The sequence below is a fragment of the Hippocampus zosterae genome, chromosome 11 (assembly GCF_025434085.1).
Source record: "Hippocampus zosterae strain Florida chromosome 11, ASM2543408v3, whole genome shotgun sequence".
Lineage (NCBI taxonomy): Eukaryota > Metazoa > Chordata > Actinopteri > Syngnathiformes > Syngnathidae > Hippocampus > Hippocampus zosterae.
The window spans coordinates 1,380,079-1,406,938 of NC_067461.1; the positions used below are offsets into that span (position 1 = coordinate 1,380,079).

The 26,860-nt window shown below is 50.8% G+C and overlaps 2 protein-coding genes across 5 annotated transcripts; one reads left to right on the forward strand and one right to left on the reverse strand.

Annotated features, from left to right (window-relative positions):
- Positions 1-924: 924 nt before the first annotated feature.
- LOC127610610 (nck-associated protein 1) lies at positions 925-19,482 on the reverse strand. 4 transcript variants are annotated; one of them, XM_052080937.1, is made up of 32 exons: positions 19,172-19,482; positions 15,008-15,025; positions 12,375-12,485; positions 11,440-11,526; positions 11,284-11,340; positions 11,061-11,203; positions 10,889-10,979; positions 10,168-10,305; positions 10,053-10,101; positions 9,809-9,965; positions 9,671-9,727; positions 9,181-9,277; positions 9,002-9,108; positions 8,800-8,932; positions 8,243-8,324; positions 8,030-8,088; positions 7,756-7,901; positions 7,511-7,643; positions 7,319-7,438; positions 6,866-7,005; positions 6,619-6,750; positions 5,851-6,069; positions 5,465-5,595; positions 5,291-5,388; positions 5,103-5,196; positions 4,915-4,997; positions 4,335-4,415; positions 4,138-4,231; positions 3,953-4,069; positions 2,936-3,045; positions 2,730-2,819; positions 925-2,574 (listed from the first exon to the last, which is right to left on the reverse strand). In XM_052080937.1, exons 1-32 carry the CDS (start codon positions 19,277-19,279, stop codon positions 2,458-2,460), a joined length of 3,399 nt encoding a protein of 1,132 aa, XP_051936897.1. In that variant the 5' UTR covers positions 19,280-19,482; the 3' UTR covers positions 925-2,457. The 4 variants fall into 4 exon arrangements, with proteins under 4 accessions (XP_051936897.1, XP_051936896.1, XP_051936899.1 ...); XM_052080936.1 differs by having other exon boundaries at positions 11,440-11,532; XM_052080939.1 differs by lacking the exon at positions 15,008-15,025 and having other exon boundaries at positions 19,172-19,481.
- A 1,299-nt stretch (positions 19,483-20,781) lies between these two features.
- On the forward strand, positions 20,782-25,432 carry LOC127610620 (dual specificity protein phosphatase 19-like). The gene is made up of 4 exons (XM_052080961.1): positions 20,782-21,077; positions 22,211-22,257; positions 24,419-24,571; positions 25,194-25,432. The coding sequence occupies exons 1-4, from the start codon at positions 20,861-20,863 to the stop codon at positions 25,374-25,376; spliced, it is 600 nt and encodes a 199-aa protein (XP_051936921.1). The 5' UTR covers positions 20,782-20,860; the 3' UTR covers positions 25,377-25,432.
- Positions 25,433-26,860: the final 1,428 nt, after the last annotated feature.

Genomic DNA, 26,860 nt, shown 5'->3' on the forward strand with positions numbered 1-26,860 from the left:
ACTATACATGGTCGATTTTTCAGCAAAAAACGCCTTACTATACATGGTCGTTTTTTTCAGTGAAAAATGCCTTACTGTACATTGTAATACGCCATACATGAAAAAAAACGTATAAAATACAGGCAAAACGTACAAGTTCACAGGTATTTGTCTGTGGCTGCGCAGACGCGACGGAGTATGTGCTCAGCGTGCACTCTGCGCTGTACCTACCAAGCCCCTCGCCCCTTACCTTTCTCTTCTGGTCTACATCACGGCAGCTGAGCCACTGCCAAACCTCGCTTCAGAGATGTGGAAAATGAGAGAGCGAGGGTGGGTGCTCTCATCGTTCTTTTCAAAGTCACATCACTAATTCCCCAAACCCCGTGAATCCAGTTTGTCACGAACCCGCCGACGTTCTCAGAGTTGGAGAGGCAACAGGGTGTTTCGGGGCGGAATGTGCGGCTGTGAGATGCGGTCCCCGGAGGCGACCTGTGGAAGAGCATTTTGGAAGCGTCGAAGGATCCTGCCCGCGAATTTTTTTTTTCTGGAATTTGGGAAATATGTGAAGTCCAGTTGCAGAATGAAAGCCTGCGAATTTGGACGAGCAACCGTCCAAACGTCTACAATGTATCAACATATGATGTCATCAAAGTTTCGGCTTTGTACATGTTTACATATCTTTTGATGAATAAATTATAAGTGGGTGGGTGATGAACCCAATTTATATACGGAATACAACCGCTCAAATGTTTGGGAGCATAAAATGTGCAATTTGACCCTAGTGACCTCCGCTTCACAAGCAAAGTCCCAAGGAGTCCAAACCTTACCCACACTCGTCATGTGCTGTCGTGAGGTCAGGTCGAGTCGAGGTGATGCAATAATAACCTTCAATGGTTTCTTGCCATCTTGGGAGAAGGCCGCAAAGCAAAGAAGCAAAAGCGCTCGGACGGATGAAGACATGTTCACTTGTACTTTATTAACCATGATTCGAGAGCAGCCGAGGGCTTCCTGGTACTATGTTACAGAATGCATGATCCCCGATCCCTCCCTCCCCCGTCCCTCTCGCACACAAACATATTATGTAGTGTTGTTAACACGCTTGACAAATTGAAAAAAAAAATAAGAAAATGTAAAAACAGACCAGTTGAGTTCACGTCAAAAACCTTTTTTTTGGTTTTCTTTTTGAATGTAACCCAGAGAGTTCATGTCACCACTAGCTAGAAAAGAAGCCCCCACCCCCCCCAAAAAAACACCATGTTACAAGTGTATGCACGCGTGAGTGTTTTGACTGTGAAATGTGACGAGGCGGCGAAATGATTGGACTTTCCGTGTCATCGATACACAACCGGCAAGCAAACGTCGGCCGCCCTCCTCGAGCAAAAATGAAAAACATCAAGGAAGAAAAATCATCCAAATCCGTCACCACCACATACAAGCCGTCAAATAGTTTAGTGTCAACTCAATATATATACTGTATATTTATATATACTATATATTTATAATTTTTTTTTTGTCCTCGCATAACAAACCAGCCAACGCTCGAGTTTGTTTTTCATGTTGCCGCGGCTGGGGTCCGCCTAGCAACAGCATGACATATTAAAAAAAATAAAAAGGAATACAACCAAAAAAGTGTCGACTGATCCCCAACTTCATCCAGCTAGTGTGTGTGTGTGTGTGTGTGTCAGTTGTTGGTCGCTCAGCCAGCATAGGTACGCGTGTACATTTTTTTTTTTACTTGGTAGCATTACAGTGAATCCACAAATAGTTGCGGTGCAGCATTCACACATTTGTGTGTTTACAGATTTTTGGGGTGAATTTATCCCATGTTAGTTTCTTCAAAAAAAAACGACAAAAAAAAACCCTCACCTCACAAATTTTTTGTGTCGTCATATGTGGCATTGAAGTGGGTTGAGCAGCTTCACTGAGACAACATTGGTGGTTTGCCACCCTCTTGTCGCTTCTTGCAAAGTGTGTTGGCGAGCTTAATTTAGACGCTTTGACGCCATTTTGTGGCATCGGGGAACATCAAGTCCCCTCAACAAAAATTGTTGAAGGGAGTCGAGGTCCCCCTTTTAGACAAAAGTAGTGTATTTGAGGAGGAGCTCCTGTCAGCCCCGTTGTAAAAGTAAAAAGTCATGTGGGCGAAGGACGGAGCCCTGCGGCCAATCGTGAAAATCTGCCTGGAAACCATGCCCCGCAGGAAGGTTTACAATTTCCCAGCGACGCCACAAGATAGTGCTAAAGCACTATTTTTCCAAAAGCAGAAGCTCCTCACCTCACTTCCATGTAGTTTTTTGGCACCAAGAGGCCACCATCTACATTTTCAGGGTGTGTGTTTGTGATGCTGCGGCATCTTAGGCTGGTTCAAGGCGAGTTCGTCATCAAATCATGGAGGACAGCCAATCGCAAATAGGCGGGAAAACACTGCGGTGTGGCGGAGGCGTCTTTTTAGAGGACTGAGGAAGCAGACGGGCGCCTTCACGCGTTGGCGCTGATGCTCTGCTTGTAGACGGCGTGGTAGGCGTTACGCAGGAGCACGTATGGGAAGCAGGATTCCAGCAGGTCCATGGTTAGGAAGGGGGACTCCTGCACAATCTGACAACATCGCAACACGGATACACGTCAACGCGGCTCTGCGCAAAAATAAGCAAACGCATATTTGGGTGTTGCGGGAGGCGCGCAACCAGTTTTGATGACGATTTTTTTCGTTGCTTATCACGCGGCGTCATTTCGCACGCGGCAAATCTCACCATGTCCAGCAGCAGGTAAACCGACTCTCTGTTGCGCGTCGTCATCTTGTCCGTCTCCTGGCCGATCTTCAGAAGGCTGGACGAGGCCAGCTGGATACAAAAGCGCACACACACACACACAAGCAAGTTAAGATGTCAGAGATGCATGCTGATCAAGTTGCCAAAAAAACAAACAAAACAAAACCCAGCAAAAGCAAGGCGCTTACAGCCAAGAACTCTTTGAGGCGGTCCTCAATGCTTCCTTTGTGGATGGTGAAAAGCGCGGCGGCGATCTGGTTGATGGCTTTGGCCAGGCAGTGGATGTTGTTGCAGTGGCCTGCGGGGGGCAGCAAATACACAGCGGGCTAAGCTAGCTCCTCTTTATCACGTTCTAACGACTTTTTTTTTTTTTAACCTCATCTCCAAACGACCCGTCCAGTGTGTCCTACCGAGGCTATTGAGCACGTTTTCCCGTCACGGCGTTAGCGTGCAACTGCGGAGAAGCCATCAAGACATCTTTGTTCCAGACAGGAACTGATGGGAGGTCATTCGGGTATTTGACACCAAGTTCAATGAGCGCGTGCTGGAGCAAGCGCGCGCATTGGAGAGGTGCTCGAGACACGCCACGGCCGCTTACTAACAATCCAGCCTATTACCGCTCATTATCCTCTTCCCGGGCGGCCCTTATTAACAATGGCGCCTTTCATTTCAAGGTTGTTAGCGTCGGTGCGACTCCATCAAGAGAAGCTTTCGCTCCGCCACGCCGCAGAATCAACTTTATTCAGCGCGGGTATTTTTTTTTTTTCACCTTCAATTAGCGCCGCCGAGTGGAGTGACCTTAACGCGGAGGTAAGCGGCGAAGCTGCAGCGTAATGAATCCATCGCGGCCGCTTTGCTTGCCGCCGCCGCCGCCGCCTCGCGCCACCGGAGCAGGAAATGACATTTCCCCACGCGTCTCCGCCGCGGTCGCGACGCGTCTCGCTTTTCCTTTTCACGACAACAACACACGCGGGACGTCCTTGAACGTCGGCTTCGCCTCGACTCCCAAGCTACTTTGGAATCATGTTTGTCGATAGTCTACCTGAGCATTTTGGCGTTCCTGTTCCGGAGGCGTGCGCAATTGTGGGAATAATAGGACGAGGTGATCATAGTTTCGCGGCAATGCTTGTTTGTTGTCGCGTGCCCGGTCCCGGCTTAGGGATGGGCTCCGGCGAGGATGCGCGAGATGTACGGTTTTCGTGTACCTTCGATGGCGGGGCTGTACTGCGACATGACGTTGCTGGCCAGCGTCGGCAAGGAAACGGCCACAAACACCATCAGCAGACAGGCGATCTTGTACTCCTCCTCTGGACTGATGTTCTCTACGCGCGCAGCCATCGTCAACAACTCTGTCAATTTCTGTCGGGGTGCACGCGCGTGTGCGCTTTACCGGTCTTTTGCGAGGACAGCGCCACCACCAGGGCCGGGTCGATCTCGCACGGCAAACCGGCGGCGGAAGATAGCTCGTAGACGTTCATGGCCACCTGGATGGACACAGTCACACACACACACAAAAAAATTAATATCTCCATATTATTATTGTCATTAATTTGAGTTTAAAAGCAGACGGGATTGGTGTGAGTGTACCTTCATGTCGGTCTCCCTGGGAATGTGGTCCTTGAAATCCTCCACTGAGCTGACCAGGAAGGGAATGTGGCACGATAAGACCTGCGCAGGAGAACAGGAGAGGTCGGGCTAACCTTGAGCAGCGTGAAATGATGACAAGAAGAAGAAGAGCCTTGACGGAAATGAAAGATTTCGGGTCGCCACCAAGGAATACGCTCATCGCCGAGGTTTTTCAACGGCTTTCGGACTACGCTTGCCCGCGTCATTCAAGCTACTACTCGGCTGCAATGATCAACAGACTCCACCAGATGGCAGTACCACACCAACAATATGTAGAGGTAAGGTTTCAAGTATCGAAGTGCGTGTTCCAATGCGTGAATCCAAGTTCCAATGCTAAACTACAGAAGTGCCTCCTCTTTTTTTTGGTAAAATAGCTGCTAACTCAGTCTCGGAGCGGAGCACAATATTCTCTGGGTCAATCGGTTGAAAAGGGACGGCGAGATGCCCCGAAATGCTCGGCCATCGGGCGAACCGGCCACTAAACGGGGCCAAGTGGAGACGCGCGACAGACAGAGCGCGCGCTCGTCTTTGTGTTTCTTACGTCTCTCAGCGCTTCCTGGGCCAGGGAGCGGAATGACAAGATGACGCCGATGATCGTCATCCTCTTCAGGACGCTGTCCACCGCTACAAAAAAAAAAAAAAAGTGACAAACCGAGCGCTTACGATCCGAAATGCCTTTCAAATCCAATCCAATGAGTGCCAAAGAGCGTAGAAAGCGGGATGCCTTACAAGTGAGCTTCTTGAACAGCGCCGCCATGTGGTCGGGTTTGTCAAAGCTGGTTCTCATCTGGGTCAACACTTCCATGTTCTCCACCACTAATTTCTGCGCACATCAGATCACGTTCAGGGCAAACGCTAAAAGCTAGAAGAAGAAAAAAAAAAAAATTGGGGGGAGGCGTAACGCCGCCCGTCCGTACCTTGAGCTCGGACACCTGCGAAGAGATGTGCCACATGAGGCTTTCGCTGAGGAACTTCATGCCGTACGGCCCCAGCAGCTCGGATAGCGAACGCATCTCTGCCGGGGAGCGCAAGGACAGTTGGCGACAGTCGTGGAGGGGGGGGGGGGGGTCGGACGCACGGGGCGTCAGTACCTGAGATGTCAGAGTATTCCTCGGCATTGAAGGTCAGCTCGTTCTCGGTGGGCAGGTTGACGAAGGCCTTCATGGCGGGAAAGTAAGCGATGTGCCCGTTGCTGACCTGCCGCAGCAACGTCTCCAGGTACCTGCCGACAACGTTTCAAAAGCCACATCGAGGTTGCCGTACAGGGACAACGCCAACTATTTTTTTGCTCTTCAAGTGGAAACGTTTCGCTTTTCACCGTGCTTCCCAAAACCTTCCCGTGGCAGTTTTGCGCAAAACTATTTGAACGGAATCGATCATGAAACCGCGGATGACGCCGAGTGCTCCATTCAAACCGATTGCAACTGGAACGCAGTTTGTGATGCGGACCGAGGCTTGGACGGGCTTAGCGACGCACCAGTTGGTGTAGAGGCTGGTGATGGTGGGCTCGCCGTGGCTGTCCAGGTGCTGCGTCTGCTGCAACAGCACGTTGTTGAAGACCCGCGTGATGTCGATGGTCACGTAGTTCTCGATGGACTGCAGCACCGTCATGTAGGCCCGCACGCTGGTCAGCAGCTCGCTGGGCTTGGCGATCTCCTGAGTGGTCTGGTTGTACATGGTCATGCCCACGATGGACCTGCAAGGGGGGGGGGGGACGGGCACAAGACTCGCCGCTTTTTAACCTGAAAGTTGCCACGGCAAAAAAAAAAAAAAAAAAGGCTTCATTTTCGAGTGGCGACTTTCAGGCATTCGCCACACGAGGGCGCTTCAGGACACCAATATAGATTGGGACCGTTTCGAGAGCACGCTGCACATCGTAGGTGTCAAACGCCGCGACGCATCCGATTCAAATGATCCGGATCGCTCTCGGACCCCCGCGGAGCTTGCCGCCGAGCTGATCGTTGGAAATCGGGCAGGGGAGAGGAGGGAAAGTAACACAAAGAGATTTCCGTCGAATAGGGGCCGCTGTCACCGTCGCGTGTCCACTCGCCCGACTGGCGTGCGGGCGGCGTGGGGTCGGTTCCTGCTCGGTGACGGTGTGGATGCGGGTGTGAACGCGGGTGTGAACGCTTGTTTCGAAGGTCATTTTAAGCCGTTTTTTATTGAAGCGATTTTGAAATTGCAAATCGGATTTGAAAACGATGGTGGGGGGGTGGGGGTGGGGGATTTCATGACATCGGCTTACTTGGTGAAGCGAATCTCCAGATGGGATGTGAGGTACTCCCTCGGCGTGAACGTGTGCTCCCACACCGCCAAGTTGGGAACGTAGTTGATGGAGAAGCAGAGTTCCGATAGGGCCGTGTGCAATTTGTCCAGACTGGAGGAGAGAAAAAGAAAACCACACGTTCTTCAAACGGCCCCCGTTATTTCAAACAAAAGAAGAAAGCCTGACTTTCAGCCCCTCGTCGTCGCTTTGCTTTTCGTCAACTTACTTGGTGACGAGTAGTCGGTTCTTCCTCATGCTCTCCACTCCCGGCTTCTCCCTCTCCGGCTCGCCCTTCTTTCCCGTGGCCTTCTTGCTCTTCTTGTTGACGGCCTGGCTGATGGTCTTGGCGCAGTGTTTGGGGAGCAGCTGCCGGCGGGCCGGACAGATGGGACAAGAATTGCCGGGTCGGCCGTAAAGCCACCTTTGATGCGGCGCTCCGCCGCTTTGAGCCGAGAGCTCACCCGTCAAACTTAAGAGGCTTTTTACGGAATGACGGAGGTGGCTCGGCGCACCCAATAAACGTTCAAACTTTTAGACGTCTGGCTAACGCAGCGCAGCGCAGCCGTGCCATTGAACCGGTCGGTTCTCCGTCAACGGCTCCAATTGGAGAAAAGATCGGCTTTGCGCGATCAACGGAACCCGACGGCGGTTTTTGTCCCAATCGGTCGGCGCTTCCTACCTGGTCACTGAGGGTGCACTGCTCGGTGCAGATGTCCGTGATGAGGTTTCGGGCTTGTTTGGCCATCTCGTCCAGAAACATGTTACACAAGGACAAGCTGCGGTCGCCTATGTGGTGGCGCTGCGGGGACGGAGCCGAGGAGACAATGTGGACGGATGCCGGGCGCCGCGAGGGGCCGATCGGGACGGTTACCTCCTCGGGACACAGCTCGTGGGTGCACGACATGAAGTGCGTGCAAAGCAGAGGGAAGCAGATGGAGTGGCGGCTCTGCGAGGGAAGCTCCAAGCACTGCTGGAACATTTTCTCAAAGGCGCGGCTGTAGAAGCTGCGCGCACACACACAACACAACACAAATACAAACGTGGACGGATGAGAGTTGGCGTCTGCCGGCGCCATTCACGCCACCGAAGGCGGCGGAGCGCCTCGCGAACGCTGACCAGAAAATGGAGAGGTCAGAGGTCTCCACCAGCATCTCCACCAGCGAGTCCACCATCTTGGTGTGGAAGATGATGGTGTTCATCATTTTGCCCAGCTCCTTGTGGTCGGCGATGCCCAGGCTGGCCTTGGACACGCTGGTGTAGGCCTGCGCGGAGGAGAGCAAACGCCGCTCGCATGCGTTGAACCCAAGAATTCATCGCGCACAGATTGACCACTGCGAGAGCGAGAGTGTGTGAGAGAGAGAGCGAGAGAGTGTGTGTGACCCATTCCAACCTGCAGTCGGAACCAGTCGAGCCTCATCCCGCGGAAGTCAAAGACCTCGCCATCCTCAACTGCAAGATAACAACAAGAAGAGCGCCTTAAGTGGAATAAGAAGTCTGATTTGGTGACTTTTGAATGAGACAAAACACAATTTTGCCATCCTTAATGGAGGAGTTTCACGGTTTTGGGCAAAAAGATGGTTCCGCCATCTTTTGCCACGCTTACCTTGTTTGACACTAAGCGAGGTCATGGTGTTGACGAATGAAGACATGATGATGGACTCGTCCTCTGGGCACACAGACAGGTTCTGGCACACACAAAAGCGCAGGGGCTCCGCTTACAAACCACAAAAAGACAAACTTGACTTCCGAGGGCTCCAACATAAGTTTTTTTTTTTCTTTTTCTGAGCCACAGGCCGTCATGAGCTTCGGAGATGCCCTTGCGGTTGCTGATGCGCTGTCGGCCATTTAGGCAACAGGAAAAACAACGGCGCACGCAAATAGCATGAAATGAAAAGCCTCACAAGGACGCCGACCTCTTGGCCGTGGCTCTTAACTCATTCACTAGCAGCCCCTTCCCGACCGAGTCTGAAGAGACGTTTAAAAACGTCTTTGGGAGGGAATGAGTGGAGCACAAATCCCACTCGCTTTTGCCAGAGGCTTTTCTCCTCAAAAAGCGTCGGCCATGTTCGAGCGGAGGCAAATCCAAACGCTTGACGCACGCTTCCAGGAGCGAGAGCTCCAAATGGACTACATGCTAAAGGGCTGGGACGCGTGTAGCACCTGCACCAGCTCGTTGAGTACGACGGCGTCGAAGCCCGACAGGTACTGCACGTAGTATCGCTGCATGACGGGGCCGTACTTCCTCACGTGGGCTCGCAGCTCCTCCATGTAGAAGATCAGCTCGGCGATGTGTCTGCTCCACAAAAGGACACGCGTGATGGTGCGCCGATGGGCGCCCGAGGAGCACCTTTGCGGCGCCTACTTGTCGATGAAGTCGTCCGTGCTTTTCTTCTGGATGTTGTCCGCGTGCCGAAGCAACCAGATGATCTCGTCTCGGGCAAAGGACAACGCCATGAAAACAAACAAGGCCTAAAACGATAAAATGCTGTAGTGAAATGGGGGGAGGAACGACGCGCTAGGTGTGATGTGGTTCGGCGCTACCTTTGGACCCAGCAGGCCCGGCTGGTCCGCCAAGACGGTGGCCAGCTCCTTGAGGGCGGACCTGAGGAACTTGCGTCGCTCTCGGTGCATGGAGCCTCTGAGGAGTCGGGCAGACAGAAGGAGGAAGTCAGAGCCCATGCCCCTCGGCCCCCCCCCCCCCCACCACGCTTTACACGCCGCGATGACACTTTGAGGACAATCCTCGCCAGGCACCAAAGTGAGTAAATGACAGCCGTGGCGGGAAGACCGAGAAGCGAGATGAAAGCGGCAGACAGATTAAGTACGGCGGATGAAACGCGAGGAAGACCAGGAGGGAACAAAAGAGAGAAAAAAGGAAGGCGGGACGCACACCCGAGAGAGATGAGACGAGCGGGTCGCAAACGCGGAAAAGGAAATACAAAAAAAGAAAAAAATGTAGGCGACTCAATGAATGCCCTCGTTGAGTGTGAATGAGGAAAAGAAAAGGGGCGGCTGCGCCGCGCGCTCGTACGCGTGAGACAGGGCCTGTTCCTTGCACTCTCGGATGTCGTTGATGCGCTTGTTGTACCTGCAAAGCACAGAAAAAAAAAAAAAAGATGAAGATGGTTGGAATGCCGCCTTCCGTTTGCGCGGGGAGGAAAAACGTCACCCGCGGATGTTGACAAAGAGGTCCTCGGCGGCCTTGTGGATGTGGAAGACTTCGTCCCTGAAGAGGCACAGGCAGGTGGAGCTCTGCAGCGCCAACTTCCACAGCGACAAGGCGCCGGCGTCGCCGTTCAGCACCGCGTGGCACAGGATGAACCCGACTGAGTCAACCACAAAGAGGAACGAGTGAAGCGGGCGGCCGGCCGGGTCACATCACCCCCCACCCCCCGCCCCCCCCGCCGACTCACAAACGATCCATTTCTCCATGGCGTCCAGGGATAAGTACTCGCAGGGCATCTGGAAAGAGGCCGCAAAGTCACACTCGCCAGGAAATCGGGCTCAAAGCTCTTTTTTGGGACTCACCGTGTCCGACTGTGCGGGGTTGAGCATGGTGGAGGGGGCGGAGATAAGCGAGAGCAGCTGGGCGTTCCTCCACTGGTCGGCGGAAAGATTCCTTCTGGGATAGACCATCTGAAGGCTGATCAGGGCGTCGGACAGAGACTGCGCAAACGGGAGCAAATTCGGCGCATGATCGCAGCTTTTTCCATCTGAGAAAAGCGCTCGCTGCGTTCCTGCTTCGGCGTGGCTCGGGATCGTTCAAAATCCTTGACAACATCGATGCGTGAAAAACATTTGCGGCTATGTCTGCCGCAGACAGCTTTGGCAGGAGCTAAAGCGGTCTGCGGAAGGAAAAAAAAAAAAAAGGAAAAAAACCCCCAAAAAAGACAATGTGACAAATGAGGTGGCTTGGGCATCTGATTCGGATGCCTCCCCGGTGATGTGTTCCGGGCATGTCCCACCGGGAGGAGACCCCAAGGAAGACCCAGGACACGCTGGAGAGACTATGTCACCCAGTTGGCCTAGGAACGCCTCGGGATCCCCCGGGGAGAGCTGGAAGAAGTAGCTAGGGAGAGGGAAGTCTGGGCTTCCCTGCTAAAGCTGTTGCCCCCGGATAAGCGGTAGAAGATGGATGGATGGATGGATGGACAAATGGATGTCACATGGTCTTTTTTGTTTTTTTTTTCTTTCCAGACCCGTCGTTGGACTCCGCCTGCTAATATGCAAATGAGCATGGACGGACTACCTTCCCGTGTGGCACAAACTCCTCCATCAACTTCTTCAGAGGGTTCTCATAATCCACGATCATCTGGCCCAGCCTGGGGTACTCGCGGTCGCTGCGCCACACACACACACAAGTGAGAGGTGGCGTGACTCGGCGCGTTTTAAGTCGCCGCGCGTTGCGTGTTTGCGCTCACCTGGCTCCGTGCGTCATCTCGTGAGCGTAGTTGTACAGGCCGATAATGGCTTTCCTCTCCTCGATGCGTGACAGGATAATCATGAGCGTGGTGTAAGTCACCACCAGGTCCAGATAGTTCTTGGTCAGGTCAAAGTTCACCGTCTTGACCGGAAACAAAAAACAGTCCCGTCACGTCCGCGTGGCAAAAGACAAGCGAGCTCCCCGGCGAGGAAGGCACTTACAATGTCAAAGAAAACTTGGCACGCGTCGATGGTGTTGAGCAGCTCGCACACGTGGTCCTGTCAATGCACAGCGAGACGTTGGGACACACACACACACACACACACACACACACACGCGCTCACGGCTCAAAAAGTCGCCGCCATCGCTCTGCCGACCTTGAATTCCATCACATCCACAAAGGTAAAGTAGTAGAGAGCCAAGTTCTTCAGGATCTCCGACTTCTCCTTCTGCAGCTGAGCCAACTGTTGCTGCAACATCACATTTGGAGTCACAACGCGTCACGAGAACCGAGACTTGTCACGTCAACATCGCCGCTCGTTTTAGTTGGGGGGTCGTTATCGGGGGGGGGGGCTTTGAATTTGGACTCTGGCCTTTCCCTGTGGATGCATCTTGCACCCGTGCTCCAAAAACATGCAGATGAGACTCCAAATTGTCTAAAGGGCTGAGAATGCGAGTGGCACGGCTTTTCTGCTTCAAGCTTCCGCAGACACTCAGTAGATGCGCTCGACGACAGACCGTTCCAAAAATAAAATAACATTAAAAAAAAAAATGGAGCCAGCCGAGCAAAGCAAAGGGGACCAAAAATAGCCTCAAAACATGTCCAATAAACAATTAGAGTATTACCAAACTCAAATGAAAAACACAAACTTACCAAAAAGCACAAGTCCGGAATAAGCCAGGATTAGCATGCAAAACAAACACACACAGAAACAGAAAACAACATAAGACACCATTTTTGCACATTTATATCAAACAAAGCTATTAGCCAGGCGCGCGCACGCACACACACACACACACACACACACAAACGCACACGGGCGTGCGCACGCTTGACATAGGCACACACGCCGCAAGCTAACGACACATTTGCTAACGGCCAAGTAATGAGTCTCCACACGCTCTGACATTGTTTCCGCGTTTGCGAGTAAATGTTGCGTTTTTTCGAGCGCTTCGCATCATAAAAGGCTGAAGCGGCTTCTGCCAAACGATCCGAAAGGGACGCGCGCTCGCAGCAAGACGAGAACCATTTGGCACCGCCGCCAGCGCCGGCTACGACTCCAAACAAGGCCACGCGGGGGGGCACACTCACGTTGTTGTTGCGCGTCTCCACGGCAGGGAACTTCCTGACGATGAACTTGACGGCGGACTCCAGGTTCTTGTCCACCAGGTAGGAGGGCTTGGCCTTGGGGTCTCCGCAGGCCTGGGGAGGAGAAGACGCATCGGGTGAGGAGCGCGGGAGCAAAAGAAAAAAAAACGATTCAAGCTTGGGTTGCATTTCATCGGTCTTGAAGCGTCGAAGAGCGCGTGGCTCAAAACGTGGACGTCGGTTCATCCAAGCGAGCGCGTGAGCGGCCACGGGCCGAGTTGACGTCGACGCCCAAGATGCACGTGAATACGCGCGGGGTTCATTTCCATTTTGCACTCTGCTCGCAAAAATGGAAAGTCCTGCACGTCCGGCTGTGGGTTTTCACGTGCGGTGAGGTGGCCCTCAATGATCTCCGAGACCCGATTTCCTCAAATGGCGGCCATGCATCAACTTGCTTAAGGTGACCAGATGCTTTACGCCTCCCGTCAGGAATGGACATTGGACGCAAGTATCATATTTTCTCCCCGCCCCATAAACGGAGTTTAAAGCGTCACCTGAGAAGACAGTTTACTGGCGAGACGTGGATCGGGAGCCCATGTTGGAAACGACTTCCCCGCGGTGCAGAAGGGATCATCTTTTGCTGACGTGACGACGGCGTCTTTAAAAGCGATGGCGTGACAGGTGGCGCCTCCACAACGCTGCGCGTCTGTTTATTTCTTTCTCTCTCGGTTTTTTGCCGTTAAGTTGATGAAATAAATAAAACCCATATCCTAGCGACGCTCTCCCCATCTGCAGTAGAGTACGCCAACGTTCCTTGGCCACTATTTGCGGAAGTACGGCATACGGCGCCACCTGCTACAACTTTACAAACGCCTCGTTATTCCCGCGCAAACTCGCCGCGTTCCGATGTGAAAAATATTTCACATGAAAATTCGCCAACTCGGGGGGTGTTAGCAAGCGAACCTCCTGAGCCGTTTAGCCTCCATACCAACGGAGGGCGCCGTGCGTCATTGTGGCCTTGCGGACGACTGATTATCGAGGATTAAGAACTTCCCTTCAACTGGAGATTTTGGAGTCGGGATAAAAAAATTGTTGTTGTCGAAACTCACAGCGGTGGGGCGGCGCGCCAAGTGTGAGCGCGCCGCCGCTAAGATAATCGCGTACTTCAAGCAGCAAAACAACAATACGCATTTGGCACCCCCCAATAAGCATCTGAACAAAAAAAGCTCAAGCACACAATACAAAACACCACAAACGACAACATCCGATTTCCCGCAAGGGGGGTGGGGGGGCAAAGCCCAATTCTCCTCACAGCAAGGCGACCGTCTGTTTGCTAGCCAAGCCAACAATAAGACGGGCTAAGATGCGCTACTTCATGTCTACATGAAGCTAATTCATCTCCCGCGCCACCTCGGTACTCCTGAAACTTTGTATCCGAGTAGCGCCGTCACAATGCCGTTCGTTGTATCAAATGACAAGGGACGGTCAATCTCGAGGCCGCAGCGTCAAACGCTCTCTTTTCTCTGTTCCAATGATGATGATGCAACGCGGCGAGCGATGGGCCCCCAATCAAATTTGACGACGCGTGCGTATTGCGGATTCGCGATTGATTTCGCATGAATCGGATTCAACTACGACGGCGGGATTTCGCCGACGTGGAGCGCGAGAGTGTGCGTAAAGCTGTCCGGCTTCATGGAGGGGGACGGGTGGATGGATGGAGTAAAGGAGGGAACGGCGCAGCCAATGGAGGGGGCGGCGTGGCGGGGGTGGGGGGGGGAGTGAGGAGCGTGCGAGCGGTTGTCGGGATACCAGAACAGACCATCTTTCCTCGGCTTGTCGCTCCCGCTGGCCTTCTTGAGGGGGTCCCACGCGTCAACCGATCTGAGCGCACCCTAGCTATGGTCACAGCCATGTCCATGACCCACGTGAGAATGTTTGGGGGGGGGGGACGGTTTTGTAAGAATGTCACCTGCGTATCGGTTCATTGACTGGTTTTACAGTCATGGCGGACTCCACCGTGGAAGCCTGATTAGGTAGCCGCCTAAACGGGGTGCAGGCGAAATTCAAGTCGACGCCAAAGTTTGAAGTTTGCCGCGTCAAAATCGTGTCTAAGGCTACAACCTCCGGATGGTACATCCGGCATGGTTCCCCCAGGCTGGCAAAGTTTGCGTCGACTGATTTTGCGTCCTGACCGCTATCGGGACGATTGCCATTTTAATTACAATCTGTTCTCTCACTGTTAGCGCGATGAAATGAGCCAACACGGATCGATTTGTGATCCTGGTGCTGGTTTTATGGCCGCTAGAAACGTGCGCGCTTTCTGGCTAAGTGGGACAAGCGTGCAAATCGTCGGAAGAGCGCAACTTTAACGACTGAAAACATCGGTCAAGTATCTCACCGTTGTGTCCAAACCGGATTTAGTTTTTAAATTCATCACATCAAACGTAAGAGAATTTGGTTTGTCGAGTGGACGTGGAGCGAGCCCGCAGTGGCCAATTGGAACACCAATAAGCACAGAGGACCAACAGATCAGTACAGGTAGCCAGGAAGGGGGGGGGGGGGGGGGGTGGAAGGAGGGAAGGGTGGGACTGGGGTGGGGGCGGGGTCATCAGTGGAAGGTGATAAACTTTGCAAACCTTCCAAACTTGTCCTTGCTGCATAGGAGAGGGGAGGGGGAAGCATTGGAACGGAGAGAAGAAGAGAAGAAATCAAAACCACCCAAGCCAGACAAACGACTCAACACACACACACACACACACAGCATGCACGCACACACTCGCGGCGAGCATGCATCGGTTTACGCACGTGTTGCTGCATTGCCGCAGTTCTCCACGAGACATTAAAAAAAAAAAAAAAGGGCGCCCGCCGCGGGAGCGTTCGATCGTTACTCAACAGCGGCTTGACGCACGCCGACTTGCCACTAACGCGCCGAGTAGCATCTCACCGGGAAGTAACACGTCCATTTTGAGTGTAATATGGCCGACGCTCGGCAAAAAAGTTAGGCCCCTGCGCCTTTTTTCCCCTCCGTATTTCGGGGGAAGGCCGTTGCCTAGTAACTGGCAGGCAGCGAGCCTGGTACAGCTTTTGGATCTCTGCATGTCGGTGTTCAGCGCGGCAACCGTGCCAGTGGGACGCCGCTTCGCAAACTCTCTTCTTGGGTCGCAGCTAGCGAGTCATTTTCAATTGAGTAATCAGATTTTCCTGTGCAATACTTTCAGTTATGAAACAGAGAACGTGCCCCCCCCCCCCAAAAAAATGATACAACATGTTGTTGGATACTTCAAGTCCATCGGAATTTATCAGAGGAGCATCCCCTCCGAGATAGGACGCATCGGGTGAAGTGCTGCAATTCACTTTTGGGGATTGCAGAGTTGATAGAACTGCGTTTCTCAGAATTGAACGGAATTTTCTCTCACGCCGAATAATCTGGCTACATTGACATCTTTTAGTGGCGTCTCCTAACTCCCTACAAAAAAAAAAAAAAAACAATCGTCACAACCGTTATATTGTCGTCATCAATAGCATTAGACGAGAAAAAAAAAAGATCAATAATGCAATATGCTATCTTGTAGCCATTATCTCCAATGTCAACCGTGACTCATTGCGATTTTTGTTCAACTGGTTGCCGGTGACCCCCGACCGCCCCTTTCGGGCGGGGGCCATCACACCAGCCTGAGGCCGGCCGGGGCAGGCTCCGTATTCTGGAACATTCTGTGTAGCAAGGGGCCACATTTAAATTGTACAGTTGGAGAGGGACAGAGCGCACAACAGCGGGGCTGGGGGGGGGACAAAGTGGCGTCATGTCACCAACACGATCCATCGGAACGACTCAAATGTGAAAAACCAGAAGGCCGGGACGGGTGCTCGCCCATCCAATCATGTCATTATCAGTTACTCTGTATCAGCTGGCACACACACACACACATACACACGTTTTTTTCTCATTCTCTGACTAAAAAAAAGGTTACAAAGTGGCCACATAATTCTTTGGTACAAAGAGATTTCCAAAAGTTTCATGTAACTCTTCAGGATTTGACTACAGTCCAACCTGGTGACAACGTAGCTCGAGGGACGTAGCTTATCTGTCCGTCGTAACGGTAGTGGGTTGTAACCACTTCCAACAAAATGGCCGCCAACTACCATGTAGGATAAGGTAGGAACGCACGATTCGACTCTGTATGCGCCGCGCCTCCGGATGCGCAACAATGTACGAGTCTATCGTAGCCTAGCGAAGCAACGGAGGGGGAATCCGGCACTGTGCGCGTTGTTCATTAGCGAGGTCACGGCGGCAGTTAGCTTCCCACGGCACGGCCAACGAAACTCCCTGACAGACAGCGACAGTTTGCCCAAACCACTTCAGAGCGCACTCGGTGACATTTGATCCTCAAAAATTCTGACTTGACTCGGGTGGGGGGAAAAAAAAGTGATGCCGACATCTCTCCTCTGGCCCTGTTCCACGCAAGTTCTGTCCAGTACATGGCGGTAAAGTGTCTTTCAAACAACCGCCAAACAAATCAAGATGATGACGCTGTCCGTGGACTCAAAATGCTAATGCAAAGAAACTGAGCAAGGGGTTTCCCTGGCCAATCGTTCTTCGCCCAGACGGGTGTTGCCAATCACTCCTTGGACATTGCCTGACTATCAGTTTCGAAAGATGCTCGATTTTGGCCCAAATGCAAAAAAAGGGGGATTGCTAACTGGGATTTTGGATGCGAATGCAATTACCCGACTCCAAAAAGTGAACTTTTGTTTCTTTGTGATTTTAAAATGATCTGCGAACTCACAAAAAAAAATAAAATTGTCTTTTGTGGCCAGGATTACCAATTTTTCTATGTGAAAATGAAAGCAAAATGAGCATGACGAGGAGCAAGTGAAAGGGACAGAGGGACAGTTCCCACCAAATCAGGCCAAAGCAATGTGGCCAATTGTGTCCGTGGGGTCCTTGGTTCTCATTAATCTGACCATTCCTTGGACTGCTCAGCGTGAATGCTCTGAAAAGAAAGACCAGTGTGAGCGAGCGGACTATCGGCTTTTCTTGTCGACCATTCCTCTCTCCCTTTTCATTCACAAACAATATAAGCCGTCACAGCCTCTTCCCCAGAAAAACCCAACATTTCTCTCGCCCTCACAAAGCAGCCTTCAAGACCTAACGCCGACGTTCACGAACAAGCCTTTAGGAATATAACCATACCTGCACGTTCTTTACAAACACAGTACTTTGGGGCAAACACAACTGTACAACTAAGACAACTGAACACCCTTTGGAGCGGAGGTGGGTGTGTGGGTGGGGCGTGGGGCTCCCATAATTGAGCAAGCATTATTTCTCTTACTTTAAAGATTGGATTGAAAATCATGCGTATATTTCGGCACTATACCAAGCTACGCAACTGTTAAAAAAAAAAAAATAAAGAATGAATGAATTTGCTTCCTTACTCTATCTAAAAGTTTTTTTTCAATTCAGGAGTTTCAGTATGATTTAAAAGGTGTTTAAAAGTTTATTGTACAAAAAAATTGTAAAAGGAACTGAAAGGAGATGGGTTTCTGTTGTTGGAGAAAAATTTTCAAATGATGCAAGAAAAAAATTGTGATTCACTTTCTCTTTTCAAATGACTTGTTCACAAAGCTGTTTTTGAAGATCGGAAATCATGATCCGTCTGTGATGTAGTCCCTCCCCCTTACATTTTGGAGGCAGGCAGGTTAATTAAAGATGGTAAATTTGTTAAAAAAAAAAAAAAAAAAAAAAAAAAAGGCTTGGTATAGAAGCTTTTTCAAAATGTTCCAAATTCTTGGTGCGTTGTACTTGGCGAGAAGTGCGCACTCCAGACGTTTTGACTAACTAATTTTGAGAATACTTGTCACATTAACAGTAGACGACAGTACTGTAACATGCCAAGATCAGTTTTTTTGTGTAGTTAAATACATACATACATATATATATATATATGTGTGTGTGTGTGTGTATACTGTACATACATACATATATAAATTCCTCGTATACATATACAGTATATATTATATACTATATGAATGAATGAATATATATATAAATATATATATATGACGTTTTAATATTTATTTTTTTATATATTTATGTATGTAGCACAAATAATGTGTTTTTTTTTCAAGGCCGTTTCTTATTTGCCTCGTTAACGTGAGGGAGTATAAATATTCTGAGAGCTCCTGACTGGTGTGACAGCGGCCAGCCCACTAGGCTGCGGCCGTGCTTGAGCTCTCCTCTTCGGGCTTCTCGCGGTCGTGAGTTAGGCGGAGCCCGGCTCGTTCGCCTAGCCTAGCCAACACCCTCCGCCATTAACACAACATTAAGCGACGCGAGCTCGGCGCCAGGCCCCGACGCTAGTAGTTCGGAGTCCGCGTGTGGATATTTAATCGCCCTCGTCGTCGTTGTTTTACTAACCACTGACAATGTTAATTCTATCGTCCCTGCATAATAAACGCCTCGAAATCGTCGTAAATTCGCTCTCGGGCGCAAGGGGCCAACATTACCGCAAGCTAACGCTGTTAGCCGCAACCGTACCCACCGCCAGCCACAAACATGGCAAATTAAGGCGAACTCTCTCACTTGTTCCCACCGTTATGAGGGAAACCATGACGCTTATTAGATGGAGAAAGTCGAAGGGTAGCCCAAGATGTCGATACTTTGCATACAATGCAAGCTAATCGCGCATTCATTGCACTAACGTACGTTGACACAAGCGGCACCGGCTTTCAGTTGCAAATGTTCAGATCGCCATTCAAGCTTGTCCATGTGCTTCGTATGCGCATTCAATGTGTGTGCGCACCTTTTTGATATTGTAAACACGGGTCAGCATCCCGATGCCTCTGTCGTTGAGGATGGTGAGCTTTTCGGCCAGCTTCTGCTGGCTGGGTTGGATCACTCCCCGAGACATCTTGGAGCTCCTCGATCACCACAAATCAGTCAGGAAAAGAAAAAAGCACGGGTTCAAAATCACTGATGTCCACAGCCTCGGCTTGTCTATGTGTGTCTTTTGCGTAGGAATTAGATTTGGGCCATGATCTGATAGCCGAGGACAGCGGCAGCTTCCTGTACTCCACCCACCGTCGCTCCAGCCGCTTGCCCTGTTCTTTTTTTTTTTTCTCGGTTACTAGGATGATGGGAGTGGAGGCGCTCCCGTTTCCACGTTGAGGCGTTCACGGTCAGTGCACCTCGAGTGGCGTCACGAGTTGCACAGAACTGGTTGCTCGCTAATCGCAGGGCACACATGGACAAGCAAGCGTTCGCACGCACAATCAAACAATTTCGAACGTTCACCTAAACTACCGTGCGTGTTTTTTGTAAGGTGGGAGGAAAATTGAGTACACCGCATGGGCACGAGGAGAATATGTAAACTCCTAACAGGAAGGCTGGGGCCGGAATCGAACCCCAAGCCTCTGCGCTTGAAGGTCAACGTGCTCACCAGTATTATCTATCCCCGTATCCGCATCCAGGGTTTTCTCCGGATAGTCTGGTTTCTTCCCACGTTCCCAAAACATTCATGGGAGGTTGATTGAACTTGCCCATGATAGAAAAGGCTTGGTTGAGAAGGGGGCAAATGTCTTTTTTTTTCATCACGGGACTCTGTCAACCAAGTGCCGTTAGAAACAAAGAACAGAATTGAGGAGGAACTCACAAGGAATTTTACCAAGAGAAAAGAGAAAATTCAGATTTTGCATATTGGCATGGGGCGAATAAAAAGCAATTCTGCTTATTTTACAGTCAGATTTTCACATAAAAGTGAGAAGTAATCTGGGGTAGTCACCATATCAGAAAGAAAGAACTAAATGTTTACTTTTTCTTGTAGATGAGCCGTGTCAGACAATGGAGAAGAAATCTTCCGTCTGGGCGATATTCACTTTTCCTACTTTTCCGTAAGACTTGAACGCTTCTTGTGACGTACTTCCGGCTTCTCTGCCTGTGTAGATCTTGAACATTGTCAATGCAACTGGCGAATGTTCTTTTTCTCTCAATTTAGTTATTGACTGCATCCGCTTAAGTGTTACGAAAAGGCTTGGGACCGCGATTATAAAACTTTCTCGTTGCATGTTGTTTCAAGAATCCTCCTGCATGTTTTAAATGAGGCGAGTACACTAATCGTTTTTAGCTACCTGCAAAGCTACGCTTTTTTTTACTTTGTGTTTTACTCATAACTCTATTCATCTTCCAAAACCGCTCCATCCTCATTAGGGGGGGGGGGTGCTGGAGCCTATCCCAGCTGTCTTCGGGCAGTAGGCGGGGGACACCCCGAATCGGTTGCTAGCCAATCGCAGGGCACACAGAGACAAACAACCATGCACGCCCGCACTCACACCTGGGGACAATTTAGAGTGTTCAATCAGCCCGCCATGCATGTTTTTGGAATGTAGAAAATCGACCCCCCGCGCCCCCAAAAAAACAAACAACTTTCTTTCTTGCTAAACTTGCTACATTTCTCCATGTTGCATCTCTTACAGCTTGATTCGGCCCTCCTGCGATGCATTCACTGTCCGGGGAGATCCAGGGCTTCTCCAAAAGCCGGCTGAGGAAACAGTGCACCCGCGTCACCACGGTGACGGGCAGGAAGCTGTTGGAGAGGACCACTGATGGCGGCACACAGGTGGAGGAGCTGGAGGACGCAAACGGATGCGGATTTGTGGAGGATAAAAGTCTGGACCTTCAAGTTGGAGTGGTTCGACCCTTCTTACTGCTGGGTAATCAAACGGAACAGAAGCCCACATGCTCCTTCAACTACAAGTCTCTTTATCGCATTGCTCATGTTATCCATACATTAGAAATTGCACTTATTCAAATTGCTAGCTATTTTGGTGGCTCTCCGTTGGATAAAAAGTATACGGGAAAGAAACGAACCGAATAACAGCAGCCGGCGGGGCGCGAACATAGTTGTGCCTTGCCGTCGGAACGTCCTTGAGCCTGACGCCCAACTCCCCGACAGCTCGGCGTGGCCGTTCGGTTCCGTAGACGCGCACGTAACCCTTCACCTGGAAGACGAGCCAACTCTTCAGCGGGGATCGATATAAATATTGCATCTGTTCGGCTCAATAAAAAAAGTGAGCGTTTCCTTTACGGCCCATTAGCTCTTAACGGCGTTGACGTGGCGCTCGTTTTTCCTGCGCCTCAGCCAATCGGTGTCAGCGCGTGCCACGGCTTCCACCCGCCCCGCTTACATCTCTGCTGGGATTTTGTGTCTGCCTGCGTCACGCCACCCACTACTGTGCAAACTCATTTAAAGATGACACACCCCCCCGCCCCCCACGTACACCACAAACGCTTTCCACTCTCCTTGTCCATTTTTATGAAAATTTTCCCTCTGAGGAGACATTCCCTTTTACACTTATTTTTCCTGACACGCACAAACACAACTCGCGGGGGCCATTTTGGATTTGAGGAGCGTTGGCTCCCATCGCAGGTAATTGACGTCCCATCTCTGATACGACTCTCGCGCTACCCCCGAAGATGAAAAAGTTGGACCTCAGCCATCACAATAGTATTTATTGATGGTTGCCAAGGCGGGGGGGGGGCTCCAACTAACAATTCATTTGACAATCCAACTGATGTTTATTTTTAGACTCATAAATGAATTTAATGAACAAAATACCGTATATCGACAACGCTTCCTTCAAAAACAAGACGTTATTTTGAATCGACGTGAGAAAACGCCAACGCAAATCAAATTGATTGTGATCAAGTTCCCCTTTTGCATCATATAACGAGTCACAAAATCGGTAAAAACTGGCAGTTCATCCGAGCCCGTGGCCGATTTCTTTTTGTGTTTGTTTTGCTTCCAACTCTCTTTTCTGATTTGGTGTTTTTCCTGCACTTTCAGCTTCTCAGGATGCGGCCCACGACATGGACACCTTGCAGAGATATCGGGTCAGTGGAGGAAAGAATCAATAGCGCGGGCGTGTCCTTGCCGTGGTCAGACTCGTGCAGGGTCACTCCCGCTCAGTAGGGGGAGTAAACGATCCCTGCAAGGCTCCGAGGAAAGGCTCTCACCCCGGGGGATGGTCGCTCGGAGGGAGGTTTGCCGGCCGTTCCCCGCTGCTTGTTGAAGCTCATGAGATGCGAGCGCATTTTGCCACCTCGGGATGGCCACTTTATCCGGCGCGCAACCCGCTGAGATCGACAACAGAAGGGCTTTTTAAAAAATGTCGGCTCTACCGACAACTCTTCCAAAAACGAGGGCCATTCATTCAGCACTGGAAATTATGCCTCGTCCTCGAGACCATTTTCAGACCTTTGAAAGTCCATCTGAAAAATAGCAAAGCAAAAATATTTGTGTAAGATATCTAAATACAGTGGAAAAAGAAAAACACAGAGCCCAAGTCGCCCACTCCGACTCGTCATCCTTCGTGAAGGCAAGGTCTTAAAATGGATCAAAAAAGGCCGAAAGAATGCTCCATGAAGTCGTGAATCGGTCTTCCTTCGGATATCCCGACACGGATCATGAGTAATGCTCGGTTTTGATTGATTTTCTCAAAGAAGGAGCGTATTTTGCAATGTTTATTCGGGTACTATTGTGGTTGTACTTTGCATCGCTTTTTGTAATACAGCAGTACCATCACTTACAAGTTGGGAGCAACTTGATTAAGAAAAATCCGATTTGGTTTTGTTATTATTATTATTATGAGTTTAGACAGCAGAAACATTGATTTCCTAACTTAACAAAAAAGATTCGTGCTTACCGAACGATAGAAACGGAGAAACGTGCAATGGCAAAATGAGAAGACTCGCGAGGGAGCCGCCGTAGGCCGCAGCTCGCGCCCAGCTGCCATCTTATGACGTCACTCGCTCCGTCAAATCGAATAAAAAGACCAAAAAATGCTGATGTCTGCTCGGATTTTTGTTCATGCGCCCCGATGAGGTCGTTAATCACGCTAAGTGACTGTTGTAATTTAATCCCGGCACGCACCTGTGACACGCCGCCGAGTAATTATCGCCATCGATCACATGCTAACATGCTAATGCGTGCTAATGTACATATACGAGAGGCCATCAGCCGGACCGGCCGCGGCATCCCGGCTGCCTTTCTTTCCAAGCAGACGCGGCGGCATTGGGAGCGAATGTTATCCGCCCCCCCCCCTCCGAGCCCGCTCGTACGCGTGCGGGCCTCCTTAATGAGCCACTAAAGTGCCATTCACGTATGGCCGCCGCTCTCCATTTGCTGAACACAACACTTGCGGTGCTCTGTGAGTACACCGCAGTCATCATTTTACTCATCCCGTACTCTTGTTTTTATTGCCGGTTTGAGTTCAACTCGAGTGAAGTGCGAGTGCTTTTATATTCAGCTGCCCGTAGATAGCCTGGAAGGTGCATTTGGTCGCTGGGGATTTACCGTAATTAATCCACCTCCTAATACCACAGCTATCACGTTGCGTTATAGAAACCATCAATACTAAAAAAAAAAAAGAAAGGGGGGGGGGCAGCAGTTGACAATAAACATTGATCCAATGACATGGCAAAAGAGTAAAACGTCCAAATGAAATACTCTCCAGAAACGGTGATCGATTAAATGTATTCATGCGTGTTATGCACATAACCGACCAGTAGGAGGCCGCCAGATATCTGACGACAATGAAATAAATCAAATAAAAATAAACGGTTTCATTGCGGAAATGGGTAAAGTTTCCGCTTCATTTTTCTCATCTGCAATAAATAAATAAATAAAAATGCGGCGCTTGTTGGCTCAAATCAACAAAATATGAAAACCGCCGCCGGAAAGTCTTTGTCACGATCGCTCGGCGCAATCCGGCAAAAGGGACGAGGGGGGCGAGCGCAAAAAAACGCAAACGAGCCGTGCGACGTCAAGAGAGCGCAGGAGAGGATCGCGGCCCCTGAGGTAAAGTCAAGTTAAGCGAGCGAGGAGACGACCGACGACGAAATGAACGGACGCCATCTGTCTCATAATAGCCACTCCTTCTTTCCGCCCTTGGGAAGGCACACCGTCCACGCCCGCCTCGTTTTCCCGCTCCCCGTCCGTCGCCATGGCGTCGTTAGCTCAAGGTGCCTCATTCGTCGCCGGCGTGTCTTGCAGGTGTCGCACGTGCTCAACGTGGCCTACGGAGTGGCCAACGCCTTCCCCGATCGGCTGATCTACAAGACCGTCCAGATCCTGGACCTCCCGGAAACCGACATCACTTCATACGTCAACGAGTGCGGCTCCTTTATCGAGCGGGCCCGGGAACAGGTACGCGCGAGGGATTTTCTTGAAGAGGCGCTCTCCGGCCGGGTGTCTCGGAGGGAGCGCTCGGCTAATGAGCTCAATCAACCCACGCGCACCGTCGGCCCACGTTTGGGTGTCCCTTTTCGTTACCTGTCGAACTGCTTTTATCGGACGGCCTTCCCGGCAGGCGGACCCCCCCGCGCTTCCTCCTGCGTGCCGGACATGAAAGCACTCAGCCCGGCGCTGTCAAATAAGGACAAAAGGAGAACATTCGTTATTGAAAGCAAATTACGTTTCCATGTTGCCCGTGATGGATTATCTCAGATCGGGCAATTTTCACATCGCAGCTGTTTTTTTTTTAATCCCCCGAATAGTATGAAAGCCAGGCCTGCTCGGTCTAACTACAGCAAAAAAAAAAAAATCATGCAACGGAGCGACCTCTCTGACTGATACTGAGTCATAAAAGACGACTATTCTTATCTGCGCGTGTGGTTTACGTTTGCCCGTGCGAGCCCTGCGGGGGCTGCCGGATTGGGTTCTGTTTGAAAGCAAAGCACAGAAAGCAGCAATGGGATGATTCGATCATGGCGGCCATTGATTGACATGCGGAGAGAAACAAGATGTCTTTGTTTCTTTTCGTCTTCAGGATGGCGTGGTCCTGGTTCACTGCAACGCCGGCGTGTCGCGCTCCTCCTCCATCGTCACGGCCTACTTGATGTGGCGAGAAGGGCTTGCGTTCCACGAGGCCTTCCGCCAGGTCAAGCTGGCCAGGCCTTCCAGTCGACCCAACTCGGGATTCTACCGCCAGTTGCAGAACTATAGACCATGAGCCCCCGCCCTGTGTTCACTTTCCATTCCCCCCCCCCTCAGGGTGTGTGTGTGTTTTTTTTTTAAGTCCTACGGCACCAATTCACCAATTCAAAGTTGCCCTTTCCTGTACGTTTGGATAACAAGTGAAGCCCTCATGAGCAAGCGCTAGGGGAGCCCATGGGGGGGGGGGGGGGGGGCAAGAGAGGAAACCTCCAACAAGTCAAGTCAAAGGTCAGACTGGGCTTCTCCAACTTTTTGGGTCCAGGGAGCTCATAAGGGGAGACAATTTAAGAAGACCCCCCCCCCTCCACCGCCCCTGATAACATTAATGGCCATCAAACCCTGTGTGCAGTACCCCCAAAAGGCCCTGAAGTCGCCTATTTTCAAGAAAAAACATTTTAGTGCCATGATGGGGAATTTTTTTTTTTTTTTTTTATTAAGGGAAAAGTTGTGCTGTAATGAAAATAAAGTGACATTTTTTTTCCCCCCTAAGAAAAAAAAAATGCGCAGCCTGTACGTGCGGGTGCGGGTGCGGGTGTGCCAGAAACACAGAAAGCATCTCCCAATGAGAGATGCTGGTAAGATTATCTTCTCAAATAGACATCTCTTGTCTAGCTGTCCTCTTTCCTTCTTTCTTTTTTTTTTTTTCTGTGTGCGTGTGTGTTTGAAGGCAGAGCTTTTGCAGTTTGTGTGGGCGGCGGGCGCTTGTGGGCGCTTGTGGGAGTGGGCAGGGAGGTGGCGTGCCAACGGCTTGGAGGAGGAGCTACGTTTTGCCAAATGGCCGCCAATTGTTAAGCAATTGTTAAGAAGTGCAATGTTTGCACGCGGCGGCTTCATTCCTCCCAATGTTGTTCACGGACGAAATCTTCTTCTTTTACATCCGCAATTTGCTCTTTTGTTTTGTACGCCGTCTGGCAGTTTTTGCAAGTGGCTCTGGGTCAACATTTGACGCAACATTGTGCTCTACTTTTAACAAAAACAAGCGTCGGTGACGGCACAGCTTAGGCTTTTGTCGCTCTTCAACAACATCGCTCGGGAGCCGCCGCGGCCGAGCCAACTCGGGTTTCCCCCTGACATTTTTCTGACATTTCGGCGTCTGGATGAGAGGGTCCGTAGGACGGCTGCAGCTGTCCCGTCTGTAGCGTCCCCGGGGGGGGGGGGGGCTTTCAGTGTTGACACGCCAGCCGACGTGCGCCTCTGCGCTCTGGTCCAATCTGGCTGCTGCACACGCGGCGGCAAAGTGCTTTGAGCGTTTTTCTTTGATGTCCTTGAAAGCCCAAGCTCAAGGTCAAGTATGCTTTGCCTCATATGAAGACGATTTGAATTGTCCAACTAACAAATTGCTGGCAATTGATACCTTTTGGTGCGCAGGACACGTGCCGACGTCTTACGGCCTCGTCATTTTACTCATGCGGCACAATCATTTGCCCGCAAGGTTTAATTGCGACTAGTTGGCCAAAAGGGGCACAACTAGTCATCGTAGGCAATAGAATAAACGCTCAA